We start from the raw sequence: 16,027 nt of genomic DNA on the forward strand, positions 1-16,027 counted from the left end.
AAAGTCTTCAACCAAAAATTACAGATCACTGGTTAACCTAAATTTCTGTTTGTCAAGTAGAGGGTAACATTGAAGTAATTTTTGTCTAGTAATAAATGAAGATGTCCTGCAAAATCCTATCCCTAACTCCTAGTAGTGAAGGAAGGTCAACAGGATTTAATTTGATTACCTGCTCCATTGGAGGAAAAAAGGAACTCACCAACTGAGCTGACTACCTTAGAAATCTGCATCTCTCCTCTGTCATTGGTCAGATCCTACCACAGTGGTCTGACTATTATGTCAAAACAGGCTAATAAGGAGAGTTGGTGTTCAATATCACAAGGATGATGCTTGTGTGGGGCTCCAATTGCATTCATGGACTCCAAGAGCTCCTGCCAGCTAACATTTGTGACAGTACAGGAAACTTTCGATTAACCGGCCCCTAAATAACCGGAAATGGCGGTTAACTGGCAAAATTCAGGAGTAGGTTCAGGTTACTTTTATTACTTGCCTTGCTCCATGTGTTGCTGTGCAAGGGTGTGGCTGCAGCTGTTGCTAAGCTACAGAGACGCTTGCAACTTGTGGCTATTGTTTTGAACCTGTTGCTAAGCAACAGGGTTTGTTGCTTTATACGGAGCTCTCAGCTCCGTATCTTTTACTATAGCATTCGGTTATCTGGAATTTTTGATGAACCGGCACCACGTCGGTCCCGTCCGTGCCGGAAAAAAGAAAGTTTCCTGTAGCTAGTTATTTGATTAAATTACAAATTCCACTATATAGCTTGGGATGATATGCTAGTCATGTGCCTCCCTTAAATCATCTTAGTTCAGAAACTATTATGAATACAACTGATCAGTTATGCTCATGAATTTGCTTTACAACACTTAGACACAATAAAGGAAGTATTTGGATGAATTTGATGTGCCGTTCCTCAGCTGTATCTTGCAAGCGCAATGGCAGGAGCACACATGAAAGAAATGAGCAACTCTGCCAAGCAGTCATAGGATTAATACTTGCTTATTCATACCAACTCAGATGGGTTGGTACTCTCTGGTATCAAAATTTCTTTCTCAACTAGTGACGAAATGAGTACCAAAAGAGGATGATGTGAACAAATATGTTGGCAGGAATTTGTGAAAGCACTACTGAAGGTCTGAATGAAACGGGAAAGAAACAAAGAATTTGTCCACTGGCAAAGTATGCAAAACCAGTGAACTGTTTAACTGGAGTGAAAGATTCTCTCTTGTTCACAGTTAAAGCTTCCTTGCCCCCTAAATACAGCCTTATTGTTTTAAAGTGAAGAATTAAAACACTTACTAATCAAATGTGTGAAATGTGCTTTTAAAAAATATTTTGCTATCTGCGCCAAATGAACAACTCAAAGGTGATTACTGATATTGACTAAGATACTAGTTAATTCAAATTTCATTCACAAAATATACCTCTTTTCCGGTCACATCACTGTGCTGAAAACCTGCTGAAATAACGAGTGGCATGCAAGTGGCCACAGCCACAGGAATAAAAATTAATTTTATTTCTCATCACCAATAATTTTTTTTGGGAGGGGTGCTGTTTGATTGGTGGAGGTAGTATCTGTCTCTGATCTAATTATCCGCATCTCTTAAAGGTATAGTGGAAGCATGCATCCTTTTTCCCTGATGGTGTTGGGAGGTTTGTGTTGACTGTGAGAACAGAACTAGAGTTATTAGTTTCACGACTACCCACATTTTGCAGGTTCCTATACTGAAGATGAAACCCCAAACTATCTGAATGTGAAAGAATGCACTTGTAATAATTGTGCTGCAATCCTGTAAGCGTGACCTTAAATGAAAAGGATGATGGAGTTAAATTTCTGTAAGTCATATTCCACTGCCAGAAGGTCATTCTGGCCTAAGTGCTAACCTGAAAAGATGTTCCTTCCTCTTGGGTCCTTTGTGGTTGTGCTGCTCTCTAAACAACAATTGAACTCTCTTGGATTGTTTATCATTTGGATAAGCTGAAGGAGCGTTACACTGTTGGAGGTGCGATCTTTCTGTTGAGAAGTTAAACCAAGCCCCCATCTGCCATCTGAGATGGATGTAAAAGATAGAAACATAGAAGATCGGAGCAGGAGTAGGCCATTCGGCCCCTCGAGCCTGCTCCGCCATTCAATGCGATCATGGCTGATCATCCAAATTCAGTACCCGGTCCCTGCTTTCTCCCCATACCCCTTGATCCCTTTAGCCTTAAGAAATATATCCAACTCCTTCTTGAATATATTTAATGAATTGGCCTCAACTGTCTTCTGTGGTAGAGGATTCCACAGGTTCACCACTCTCTGGGTGAAGAAATTCCTCCTCATTTCTGTCCTAAATGGCATACCCCTTATCCTTAGACTGTGACCCCTGGTTTTGGACTCCCTGACCATCGGGAACATCCTTCCTGCATCTAGTCTGTCCAGTCCTGTCAGAATTTTATAAGTTTCAGTGAGATCCCCTCTCATTCTTCTAAACTCCAGCGAGTACAAGCCCAATCGACCCAATCTCTCCTCATACGTCATTCCTGCCATCCCAGGTATCAGCGTGGTGAATCTTCGCTGAACTCCTTCCATGGCAAGAACATCCTTCCTCAGATAAGGCGACCAAAACTGCACACAATACTCAAGGTGTGGCCTCACCAAGGCCCTGTACAACTGCAGCAAGACATCCTTGTTCCTGTACTTGAATCCTCTCGCTACGAAGGCCAACATACCATTTGCCTTCTTAACCGCCTGCTGCACCTGCTGTTTACCTTCAGCGACTGGTGCACAAGGACACCCAGGTCTCGTTGCACTTCCCCTTCTCCCAATCTATTGCCATTCAGATAATAATCTGCCTTCCTGTTTTTGCCACCAAAGTGGATAATCTCACATTTATCCACATTATATTGCATCTGCCATGTTTCTGCCCAATCACCCAACCTGTCCAAGTCATCCTGTAGTTTCTCAGCATCCTCCTCACAGCGCACACGCCCACCCAGCTTTGTGTCGTCTGCAAATTTGGAGATATTACATCTAGTTCCCTTGTCTAGATCATTAATATATATTGTGAATAGCTGGGGTCCAAGGACTGATCCCTGCGGTACCCCACTAGTCACTGCCTGCCACTCGGAAAAAGAGCCGTTTATTCCAACTCTTTGCTTTCTGTCTGCCAACCAGTTTTCTATCCAAGTCAATACCTTGCCCCCAATCCCATGTGCCTTAACTTTACACGCTAATCTCTTATGCGGGACCTTATCGAAAGCCTTCTGAAAGTCCAAATATACCACATCCACTGGTTCTCCCTTATCTATTTTACCAGTTACATCCTCAAAAAATTCCAGTAGATTAGTCAAGCATGATTTACCTTTTGTAAATCCATGCTGATTTTGTCCGATCCTGTCACTGTTTTCCAAGTGCTCTGCTATTACATCTTTTATAATGGACTCTAGCATTTTCCCCACTACCGATGTCAGGCTTACCGGTCTGTAATTCTCCGTTTTCTCCCTACCACCTTTTTTGAATAGTGGGGTAACATTAGCTACCCTCCAATCCATGGGTACTGTTCCAGATTCCATCGAATGTTGGAAGATGATCAGCAATGCATCTACTATTTCTAGGGCCACTTCCTTAAGTACCCTAGGATGTAGATTATCAGGCCCTGGGGATTTATCGGCCTTCAATCCCATCAATTTCCTTAACACCATTTCCTTACAAATACTGATTTCTTTCAGTTCCTCCCTTTCATCAGACCCTATGTTCCCCGACATCTCTGGGAGGTTATTTGTGTCCTCCTTTGTGAAGACAGAACCAAAATATGTATCCCATGGCACTATTCGAAGAGGAGCAGAGGAGACCTCCTGGTGTCCTGGCCAATATTTATCCCTCAACCAGTATCACTAAAAAAAAATTATCTGGTTATATCTTTCAATGCTGTTTGTGGGACCTTGCTGTGCATAAATTAGCTGCCACACCTCCTACATTACAACAGTGCTTAATTGGCTATTAAGTGCCTGGGGTCGTGAATAGCACTATATAAATGCAAGTCTTTTCCTTTTACAGCATTGTGGGGTTTACTTACAGCACCAGTGCAGCAAGTATGCCTGCTTTATGCCATGCAGTATGCTGAGCAGAACTGGTGGGATTTTCCAGGGAAGCGTGGCATCCAGCCAGTCCTACTCCAAGTGTGACATCACGATGGTGTGGAGGGGACATGGATGGGACTCCCATTGAAATTGATCAATTTGGCTAGAAAGGGGTGGAAAAAAGTTCCACCCCAAATTCCTCCCCCACCATGATTACACAAAAAACAGCGTGGACATTCTAGGCTATGGATTTTATTTGGTAGTCAAGATACTAGCTTCACAATCCCACAGCTTTTTCTTTTTTATTTGTTTTAATGGGATGTGGGCATTGCTGGCAAGGCCAACATTTACTGCCCATCCCTAATTGCCCTTGAGAAGGTGGTGGTGAGCCGCCTTCATGAACCGCTGCAGTCCGTGTGGTGAAGGTACTCCCATAGTGCTGTTAGGTAGGGAGTTCCAGGATTTTGACCCAGTGATGATGAAGGATCGGCGATATACTTCTAACACAGGATGTTGTGCGACTTGGGGGAGAACTTGGAGGTGGTACTGGTGGTGTTCCCATGCGTCTGCTGCCCTTGCCCTTCTAGGTGGAAGAGGTCGTGGGTTTGGGAGGTGTTGCCGAAGAAGCCTTGGCGAGTTGCTGCAGTACATCTTGTAGATGGTACACACTGCAGCCACTGGTGGAGGGAGTGGATGTTTAAGGTGGTAGAGGGGGTGCCAATCAAGCGGGCTGCTTTGTCCTGGATGGTGTCGAGCTTCTTGAGTGTTGTTGGAGCTGCACTCATCCAGGCAAGTGGAGAGTATTCCATCACACTCCTTACTTGTGCCTTGTAGATGGTAGAAAGGCTTTGGGGAGTCAGGAGGTGAGACACTAGTCGCAGAATACCTAGCCTCTAACCTGCTCTTGTTGTCACAGTATTTATGTGGCTGGTCCAGTTAAGTTTCTGGTCAATGGTGACCCCCAGGATGTTGATAGTGGGGGATTCGGTGATGGTAATGCCACTGATTGTCAAGCGGCAGTGTTTAGACTCTCGCTTGTTGGAGATAGTCTTTGCCTGGCACTTCTGTGGCACGAATGTTACCTGCCACCTATCAGCGCAAGCCTGAACTTCGTCCAGGTCTTGTTGCAGGCAGGCATGGACTGCTTCATTATTTGAGGAGTTCTGAATGGTACTGAACATTGTGCCGTCATCAGCGAACATCCCCATTTCTGACCTTATGTTGGAGGGAAGGTCATTGATGAAGCAGCTGAAGATGCTTGGGCCTAGGACACTGCCCTGAGGAACTCATGCAGCGATGTCCTGGGGCTGTGATGATTGACCTTCAATCACCACAACCATCTTCCTTTGTGCTAGGTATGACTCCAGCCAGTGGAGCATTTCCGCCCCCCCCACCCCCCCCCCCCCCGATACCCATTGACTTCAGTTTTACTAGGGCTCCTTCATGCCACACTCGGTCAAATGCTGCCTTGATGTCAAGGGCAGTCACTCGCACCTCACCTCTGGAATTCAGCTCCTTTGTCCATGTTTGGACCAAGGCTGCAATGAGGTCGGCAGCCGAGTGGTCTTGGTGGAACCCAAACTGAGCATCAGTGAGTAAGTGCCGCTTGATAGCACTGTCGATGGCACCTTCCATCACTTTGCTGATGATTGAGTAGACTGATGGGGCGGTAATTGGCTGGATTGGATTTGTCCTACTTTTTGTGGACAGGACACACCTGGGCAGTTTTCCACATTGTCTGATAGATGCCAGTGTTGTAGCTGTACTGGAACAGCTTGGCTAGAGGCACAGCTGGTTCTGGAGCAGCTAAGCTCTTTATAACGCTCAAAACCACTAGTTATGTTGACAATTTTCATTTTATTGGGCTATAGTTGTTTAATTAGATTTGTTTCAAGTTTATACATCATTTTTCTAAAAATGTTTCAGTGGAAGCACTACAATCTGTTCTGAATGAGTGGCCAGATGTGTAAAACCAATAACCTCCTTCAACAATAGTTCTCCTATCCAACCCCAAAAATTGAAAATAGGGCAGGTCTGTAAGCATAGCACTTTAGCTCTACCACTTATTTCTTTTCCTTATGGGGCCATTGTTTTACCTATAAAGGGTATAGGGATGTGTAAAATCACTAGTAGTAACCATGCTGTTGATTCTTTCCTAGTTTGTTGGACACAAACTATGATAACACTCTTAGCTGATCTGTGAAGGAACTTCAATGTCGAAACAGTAAACTACCAGCAGAAAGACCCACTTGTAGAAAATCCAGTATGATCTATTGATGATGGGAGTCTTCTTAGCATAATGGTTCAACAGTCAAAAACAAGGAGTCCATAGTTTACTTATTATAAGCAATCTCCTGGAGAGGCTACTGCCACTGGAGGGAAATAATCCCTGTTTGTGGGTGATGCTTATTGGGATTAAACCCAAATATTTTGTTAAGAATTCCCAATAAGAACCAGCAAAACTACTAAGGATGAGGCTAACTTATGCAGGTAATGGGAAGGATTTTTTAGCCGAGGGTATTCTGTCTTGTTAAAGAAGGAATAGGATTCATGGATGTTTTCATCTGAACAGAATTGTGTCCTAGCTAGAAGCATCTTTCATAGAAAATGTAGAAGTCAAATGAAGGAAATGTTCTCGATGCATACCTGAATTAGTAAGTAAGGAGACTGCTATAAAAGGGACCAATAGGTCTTTAAAGGTATTAAGGCTGAAAGCGCAGAGTAATTGCAGTAGTATCACATGGGCAGAGCATACACAAGCTACTGCTAAGTGAAGACCAGAGAAAATTAAAAGTTGTTTTCATGACGAGCCTTGTAGTTCATTACAGCAAAAAGGAATTAACTCAAAGCAATAAAGGGTATCTTGTTAGTGATATTAAATGATCCTAATAGCTATTTGTAGGACGTGTTCACTGGTAATTTGACTTATTTATTGTGTGGGGGAACTTGCATGGAAAAAGGCTGCTGCGTTTGCCTAAAAACTGAACCTGCTGAAAAAAACTTTTCAAAATGGGGGAATGACTGCATTTCAAACAGTAATGCACTGGTTGTGAAGGACATTGGGACATATGAGGATGTAATTAGGCACTAGATAAATGCAAATTTTTTCTGCCTTTGTTCCTGGTTTGAAAGTATGTGTCTTAAAAGATTGAATCTGTGCCCATGCACAAAGAAAAAGCTCCCGCTGCCTCCAAGTCATCAGAACTAGTGGTAGGATTACGAGCAGGTTCTGATAACATGGGTAAGTCAATCTTCCTTTCTATGTAAACTTTGTCAACTACGTGAAGACTGTGGAGACTACTTTTATGCATGACATTGGCGCTAAGCTTTGATGACATTCGTAAGAACTGTCATCGTTTTGAATACTGTTTGAAATCAAATAAAACTTAGTTCTTAATGGTAATTCATACCCTGTAGAATAAACAGGAACTCTCTTCAGTTAGCACGACAAACACTTAAAGCAAGCTCTACAACATATATGTGGAAGTAAAACACAAGATGCTATTGTGAATGTGACAAGTGGCATGCAGCTATTGACTGATAGTGAATAACACAGAAGTTGAACAAGCAGTCTATTTTAAAATCTAAATTTACCACAGGATGCACAATATTTACACCTGCTAGGAGTAATCTGTACTCGTATTCAGTATTGGTACTTCATTGTCTTATTATTGCTCTGTCATATTACAAGTTGGGGTTAAAAATGAAAATCTGCCTACATTGTTATGGAAAAGAGATTACTTTTGGCTAATTCGTGCAACAGCATTGCTACCAGAAGAGGAATTCACAACTCAACTATCCACGCTCCCCTTTCAAGAAGAATGATCTGGTAGTAATGAGGGAAGGATAATGCAGATTTTGCAGAAATAAGCTTGCATTCAACATTATTTATATGGCCCCTCGCTCTTTAAAATGAAAAGCTCTCTGGGTGATCTAGTAGCTAAAAGGTAGCATTTGACTCTTAATCAGAAGAAACAAATGTTCATGTCCCAGAATTGTCTACTGTTCAAACCTGCTTTCCTCAGGTGAATCAAATCTCAACGAAGCAACTAAGTGGAGCATCAAGTGTGAACCAGTTCTTCTATTTTGAGGGAGAGGTGAGGAGAAAAAAAAAGTGTGTGCAACTTGACTTGTAAAAGATTTGCTGGCTCATTGCTATACAATCCTGAAAATGGTTCTGGCGGAGTCACAGCCTACATCATTCCTCTCCCACATGGGTGAGAATACATGGAAGTGTGACAAATTTGATTTTAAATTGGAAGACATGTGTTTGGAAAAAGATTGTAAAGTCTAAAACAAACAAAAAAATATATAAAACTAGTTTATATTTAAAATAGAGTACAAGCCAATTTTCGGATGGGCAGTCCTACAAGCCAGCTGGCTAAGTGTGAGCCAGGATTGGCAATGAAAATAAAAACTAAGTCTATGGCTTAGTTACCTACTGTACAACCTAATGGAGGATGTGGGGTGATAAGCTTATAAAAGGCAAAATTATGAGAGAGGTAACATGAGGAGTTAGTTTTCTGCCAAGTCAGCATACATTGAAACCTCTTTCCAAAGAGAATGTATGAAAAGTGGATCAGATTAACAACTGTATAGGCTTAAAAATAGAAAAACACTACTTGAGTGTGCGACTGAATCAGCTCATGATTGATCTACTCAGATAGATCTTATATCTACTTCCAGTACATGCAAAACACTGCAATAAGAAAAGGCTGTCTTTTTTAACCTGATTACGGCTGTGTTACTTTGCAGGTCTAAATGTAAAATGATGAAAATTTAAGTACAACATATATAATTTGAATGGGTAAAAGCTTGCAATGTCAGCGTGACTCATGGGTGGAAAAGGAAATGAGTGGTTTGGTGTTTGTACATAGAAATGAGACTGATAAAGCAGCATATGGACTTGATAAATCAAAGGCACAGTTTTAGTTGCATAAACTGACAGCTGAAGTAAGGTTAATGGAGACTGCCAGCACGTTGTCATGGAAACACTGACTGTTGGCACTGCACCATTTCATACCTTATCCAATACATTCCTGGTTGCTGGTAGTAGTCCAATGACTCTGATCGGTTGATGGAAAACCCCTGGTCCAGCTGAGCAGAGAGAAATCGGCAACTCAGTGGATTGCCATTGTGTCCCCATACCCAACAGACCCATGACGAGGCCAGCCTGCTACTTACTCATACTGAGCTATAGACATTACTCTGGCAACATTTTACCAACTATCAAACTTACAAATAAGGTCAAATTGCAGGATTAGGAAAGTCTCAATGTTGAAATACATAAGTATAAATAACATGCAAATCTCACATAAAATGCAGTCTCTATAATACTGTAACAAGCTGCAGTATTAAAGTAGTAAAATAATTTCAACCACAGAGTCAATCACAACACATCGGACTAATTCAGCATATTGCATACTGCAGACCATTTTAATTTAATTCGCCTGATTCCAGGCAAAACAATACCTAGCAATCTGGTTCAGTTTAATGTAGATTAACCCAGTCAGTAATGGTAAATGACAGGTGTTTTTTTTAAATACAAATGGTGTTCACAGATTTGTAATGATAAAGTTTGATGTGTGGCAATATGCTGCCTGAAAAGTTATCCAACTTCTTACACCAACATAATGTTCTCTGCTTTTATATTCCTCTTAGCTATAGTTCTATATATGGTTACTAAGTATTTTTAATGACATCTATTCACAGCACATTGTTCCTTATATTTTAATAATAATCTCTCCCATAATATCTTTATTGTTGTGGTCATAAACCATCCTTTTCTGCATTGGCTACTTGGGAGTACACTGAACTAGTGCTTAGAGAGTTAATGTTCTTGTACCAAATACAAACCTCTCATTGTTAGCACAACAGTGGGCCTCTCAACTCTTAACTTGCTGACCAAGGCTTTGAGGTTCCAGAGCTATTTGTCACTCCAATCCATTTGCCACACTTGGGGTTTGTTATACCAGTTCAAATATGAATGGTTAGGCAAAGGGCATTGCCATTGCTATAATGACATTTCTTTTCAGAGGGAATGCAAGAGATGACTGGACATAGTTTTCATGTCTCATTATAAGCATGTCTCTTATTGGCTAAATGTCTATAACCTACAGCCTGGAATGTGTCACACTACCAGCTTAAGAGAAATACATGGAGTCCTGTGGTCCACTGGGGGTGAGGGTGTGGAACACCTAGGTTTAAAAACCTTTTAAAAATGCTTGTTCCTCCAGTATACACTACAACTTATGTTAAGAATTGCACATAGTTTGATTATAATATATAGGCAGTGACTTGAAAGTTCTATTCATTTACACCTTCTCTACATTAAAAGATGATCTGTCACCTCAATAAATATTCTTGGACATAAATGAGTTGGCAAAAATACATAACATACTTTACAAAAATGGCAGTGCTTAACACTTAGTATAATGGTTTTAGTTCTATAAATTTCAGGAATTTATATTATTTTCAAAAAACTAGGATGTCCAATTTTGATCTGATTCATTGAGAAAGAGTTAATATTACGTATAGTACAAATTTCTTTCTCAAATAATGAATTTGGCATTATGGCTCTTAAAAGCCTAAGACACAGAATTAGTTCATATTGTTAATTTTCAGATATTAATGGCCCAGAACTTCGGGTCTCCATGGGTGAGTACGCATGGGGTACTCACCCATAGGCCCAATGGAAGTGCCGGTTTCGTGCATGCACTGCGCATGCGCGGGAAACCGGCACTTCCGTTCCCCTGAAAGAGGTTCAGAGTTCGAACACGTGCGCAGGAGAGGCTGCGCGTACGCATCGAACTTACGTTTTTTTTTGCAGGTTTTCCCAGGAGGGTAAGTCTCCAGAAGTTACACATATAAAAAGCAGGCATAAGGCCTGCTTTTTACAAGGTAAGTGGTGAATTAATTAAAATTAAAACATTTTTTCCACAGGTTTATTATTTTTAAATACTTTAAAGCAAGGTACAGGAAACGTTTTTTTTCCGGCACCGACGGGACCGACGTGGTGCCGGTTCATCAAAAATTCCGGATAACCGAGCGCTATAGTAAAAGATACGGAGAGCTGAGAGCTCCGTATAAAGCAACAAACCCTGTTGCTTAGCAACAGGTGCAGAACAATGGCCACAAGTTCCAAGCGTATCTGTAGCTCAGCAACAGCTGCAGCCACACCCTTGCACAGCAACAGATCGAGGAAGGCAAGTACAATATGAAGTAAAACTTACCTGAACCTACTCCTGAATTTTGCCGGTTAACCGAGATTTCTGGTTATTTAGGTGCCAGTAAATCGAAAGTTTCCTGTAAGTTTATTTTTAGCCCCGTTAGAAAATAAAATTATTTTTTTCAAAAATTTAAATTATTGTTTAAAATAGTTATTTCATGTAATTTATAGTTTATTTAAAAAATGTGATTTTTAACAATATGTATTTGAAGATTTAGTGATGTTTTGGGGCCCGTAAACTTATGAATGGACATTCCCTGCTCCGATTGGCTCCCCATGGCCCCCGTGATCCCAGGGGACGCATCGAACTAACTGCGCCCTGGGTTACGCAAGCACTGTGTGCCGGCAGTTGGAGCAGGCCCCAGATTGAAATTCCACAGGGGCCCACAGCTCAACAGCCGGCGCGCTAGGTAAGTGCAGGTCGGGGGCTTACACCCGTGGGAAGCCCCCGACCCGAATTTCTGGGCCATAGTTTAATCAAAACTGCAAATGCAGGTCAGTTAGTAGGTCTGGCTAAACTGAGGTCTTGTCTCGTATCACTGTCAACATCTTTAAAATGGATGTTGTATGATCGATTTATTTATTTATTTGTTCTAACAGATGCTGCTAGTTCCTGAAAATGGTCATCTTGAAAATCATGGTACCATATTACCAAAATCCTTTTTGTATGGCTGTCTATTTACTCTAGGCTAAAAATATCAGTTTAAGCTGAGACACTTGATGTATCTGTTGACCTTTTAAGAATGCTTTCATAGATTTATAAAAGAAAAAAAAGGCATATTCTTGACCATTAATATAAAGATTTTCTGTATAAAGTGTAATATACTTCTTGTTGTACTTTGATACATCTTGCACGTTACCAAAATAACAATTTTTTTATTTAAAGAAACTGCCCGTAAGCTAAATCCATGCTCTCCATTTGATCACGTGCATTGCCTTTCCTAACAGATGGAAGCCACCTCTTGTCCACAGATGCCATCTGGTGGCAGTTTAGTTTGTGCAAAGTGTTTTTATAGCTCCTCCAATGGCCATTAATGAAAATCATAGTTAAATCTCCTGCGATTGGTTAATTCTCATTTTTCTTCTGTATGTTATTTAAAAGTTCCCATTTTTTAACAATCGACTATAATGACCCTTTCAAATACCGCAATGATGGCTTGAAAATGTTTTTAAACATAGGATTGAGCAATTGTATTGGGAAATTTACAATTTATGAGCTTACTACACTACTCATACTATTACTATTCTTGCATTAAATAATAAGTTAATATAACACGTTATTTACAGCTTTTCGTGAGCACATTTATTTTAATAAATTAATTACAAAAGGTTAACCTGATTCTGATTTACCAATAGAGAATTTAATCTAGAAACCTTGTCATGTCTCAATAAGTTGGAAGACTAGAAGTACAACAGCAGTTTCAGATTCTGCGAAGTTAAATAACTGCATTTTTGAAGGCTTCATTCCTGCTAAGTTAATTGATGCCGTTAGTTGTGCAGGGATATTTTCTGCAGTGAAACACGGTTGAGAGTGGCAGCAGAAAAAAAACTTGTGCTAGTGTCAATTTCTTTGTTCTAACAGCCATCATTAAATAATTCTTATATTGGTCCTTTAAAACATTATGACTATTATTGTATCTAAGTGGTCAGATTCTTGTGTACGTTTTTAATACTGAATATTAAAATATATAAAACAGTTATTTAAATGCTGAACTAGTTAAAATCAAATATATTTTAGAAAATATAACTTAGGCTTAAGAGACTAAAAAGATCTGAATGGCATAGATATTCTAAGACTTGTACATGAGAAAACAGCTCCACATGACCAGGCATATCCTGTTAGAAACCTTAGCTACTGAGTGCCTGACCCCAAAAGAAATGACTGGCCTCACAGGATATGTTAGAGGTTAGAGGTTATTCTCAACTCATAGAACATGTCGAAGAGTTGAACAAAGAAGACATATCTGATTGAAGTCCTATGGTCACCCTGGGGTCAAAAACAAAACTAGTGCAGAAATGTGTTTGGTAATATGTGAATTACTTCAAGTTCAAAACTTTAAACTGAAATAGCTTATTTCCATGAAAAGTCATTTCCTGGAAGATTCCTCTGACACATACAACTTAGTCTATACTGTGCAGCAGCCAATCCTCTCATTAGATGCGGTAGAGTTTAAAAAAATGTTTCCAACTGAAAGCTTAACAGTTCTTTTATTGTTAAATTCATCCATCCTTTTTAATGATGTAAAGTGCACTTTGTGAGGTAAAAAAAGCTTCTGAGACATGTCTGTAAAAATAACTAGAAAGGAGCGCAAATAAGCATTAAAGGGTTAACAATGGCAGCTTACATACATTACCTTGTAACTGATACAGATCCTAGTACTTAATAGAAAATCATTGGTAAAATCGACATAAAATCAATTCGTTGTGTGTTTATAACCATATCTACAGGTACGAGCCCAAGTTAAAACTTACGCTTGCCATCAGAAGTATCATTTGACCTCTGTACTTAAGTACCACAAATTTTGATGAATCATTGGAATAGGTAACCGTACAATTTCTGTTAGAAGTCCCCAGACACTGTTTAAAATACTCAATTTCTTTTTTTCCTCCTCTCATCCTTAAAGTAAAATTTATGCTGGGGTATAGTGCACAGATGGTAGGAACCTTCCAATACCATTCCAAAATTCTCATTCTTATGTGTTACGTCTCAACAGTATTGTCACATGACCATCACAGCAAAGCTCAGCTTTGTCCTCTTTTGACATTGACACACAGGCACTTTCAGCAGGGATTACTGAATAGCAATCACAAGGAGGAATCCTGGCCATTTTGTTCCACGTTCTTGGTCAAGGACACAGGCCCCTGCTGTCATCCTAGCTAAGATTATCTAATTTAGCACAAACTAAGGAGCAAATCTGGGCCCATACAACAGGATGCCTTTATCTACTTAGCCATTAGAAGATTCTGGCTTTATTTAAAATATTAAGCTTGCAGCATTGTAGCATCAGGAGTATAATTTATTTAATTTAGGATCCCATTTTGACCAGTAAGTTGTGCCTACATTTCTGACTTCACAATTCAAGTAGTTTCAAATTACAATAATATAGATTCATATAATTTTTTTATGGGAACATTTAAAATTATTTTTTGTAATATCAAAAATATTTAGTGTGCTATTAGGAAATATCTTTTTAAATACAATAAAAATATCATAGTTCTCTTTTTATTGGTTCTCTCCCATTTAGTTCCCCCTCCCCCATATGACACATCATTGCCAAAGCTGCTGGGCAAGCTGGTTACTGCTTCTAGGCCTCTGCAAATAAGAAGTGCATAACTCTGCTTGTCTCACCATTCGGATTTTCTTTCCTTCACTGTGGCTAAGAATCTTACAATCACTGTATCCCACTGTTAGATTGTGTCAGAAACTATTGTGCACCACACACCTTGTACTAGATGCTATGCAGGAGTTAATGCCATAAACTCATTGCAATTATAGATTATTTGTCTGATTGCTTGAGGAGCAAGTGTTCAAATCATGTAAACAAAAGCAAAACACTGCGGATGCTGGAAACCTGAAATAAAAACAGAAATAGCTGGAAGTGACCTGCTGAGTATTTCCAGCATTTTCTGTTTTTGTTCAAATCATGTAACAGATTCCATTCTTTATAGGTATTAATCTGCTACCACGTTATAAGCATAACATTCTAAATAATTATTTAAAATCCACTAGGAATGTTGCCATACCTTATAAATTTACATTTTGCAGAGAAGTGGGATAGGTAAGATATGTTTTGGGATTGGATGAAACTATTGTCAAGATATGCAAATGGAATAGTGCAAATAATCAAATGATATTAACAAAATATATTAACAAAATGATGCCAATGAGCCAGCAATTCAAATGATAAAATTACTATAAATTACTAGAATCCGTATAATAGTTAAAAAATTCAAAATCCTTTATTACTATGTGTTTTTAGGGGTTTTACCAGTGTTTGGGGGATCATATTCTACGATTCAGTTGGTTAATAATTAAGACCTTTTGTGGTTTGTGGTGATTGAATATGTCAAAATTCCATTTTTATTATATGGGATTACAGGATTTTCACAAATGTTTTGGGATTGCACTCTCTTATTTTGCTGTGGAGATTTCAAACCAGTGGCTTTGCCTGTAATCAAACTGTAGTAACACAGTGCTGATTGTAATTTCCAAATTACTGTAGCCCAATTTTAACATTTCTCACAGTCATATTAAACATTTTCAAAACAAGTTAAACATAACCTGATATACTAAAGGCATTTTATTTCTGATTGATAGCTGATCCCTTTGTTCTGTAACAATCAAAGGGCAAAAAAACTGACTTGACATCAAAGTAATGTAAATATAATTAGGAATTTAGGTTACTTTTAACCAAGGTTAAATAGGCTATTTCTACTTGATGAAGTAGTATTTGATGAAGTGTAAATGTTATTATCAGTCTTTGGCAAAGCTTTTAATGTATGAAATAACAAATGGACATCATTCCATTAAAATATATCAAATTGTTGCTGTTTCTAGGTTGTTGATTTAATCATTTGTCCTCAATTCTTTCATCCCTCCCCTCAAAATAAACCTTCTGTATCAGTGCAAAAATCTCTGTGAGGAAAAATGTGTAATAATAATACTTTCCCATATAGAACAGCATATTTTTGACAATGTTTTATGTGGCAATAAAGAATGTACTTGAAACAACATTTAAT

At 39.3% G+C, this 16,027-nt stretch overlaps 1 protein-coding gene across 4 annotated transcripts in view; it reads right to left on the reverse strand.

The window, feature by feature from the left end:
- The window catches only part of LOC147111946 (serine/threonine-protein kinase DCLK1), a 508,995-nt gene that overhangs the window by 18,128 nt on the left and 474,840 nt on the right, over positions 1-16,027 (reverse strand). Inside the window, exon 17 of one of the 4 annotated variants that reach the window (XM_085999355.1) lies at positions 5,912-9,156. The exons of the other annotated variants lie outside the window; for them this stretch is intronic. Within the exon in view, the coding sequence (XP_085855481.1) occupies positions 9,043-9,156 (114 nt within the window). The 3' untranslated portion in view covers positions 5,912-9,042. Of the gene's footprint in view, positions 1-5,911; positions 9,157-16,027 lie in introns of those variants that run through there. 4 annotated transcript variants of the gene reach the window in all.

The sequence above is a fragment of the Somniosus microcephalus genome, chromosome 10 (genome assembly GCF_052327205.1).
Source record: "Somniosus microcephalus isolate GS21.2 chromosome 10, FLI_Smic_1.0, whole genome shotgun sequence".
Classification (NCBI taxonomy): Eukaryota; Metazoa; Chordata; class Chondrichthyes; order Squaliformes; family Somniosidae; genus Somniosus; species Somniosus microcephalus.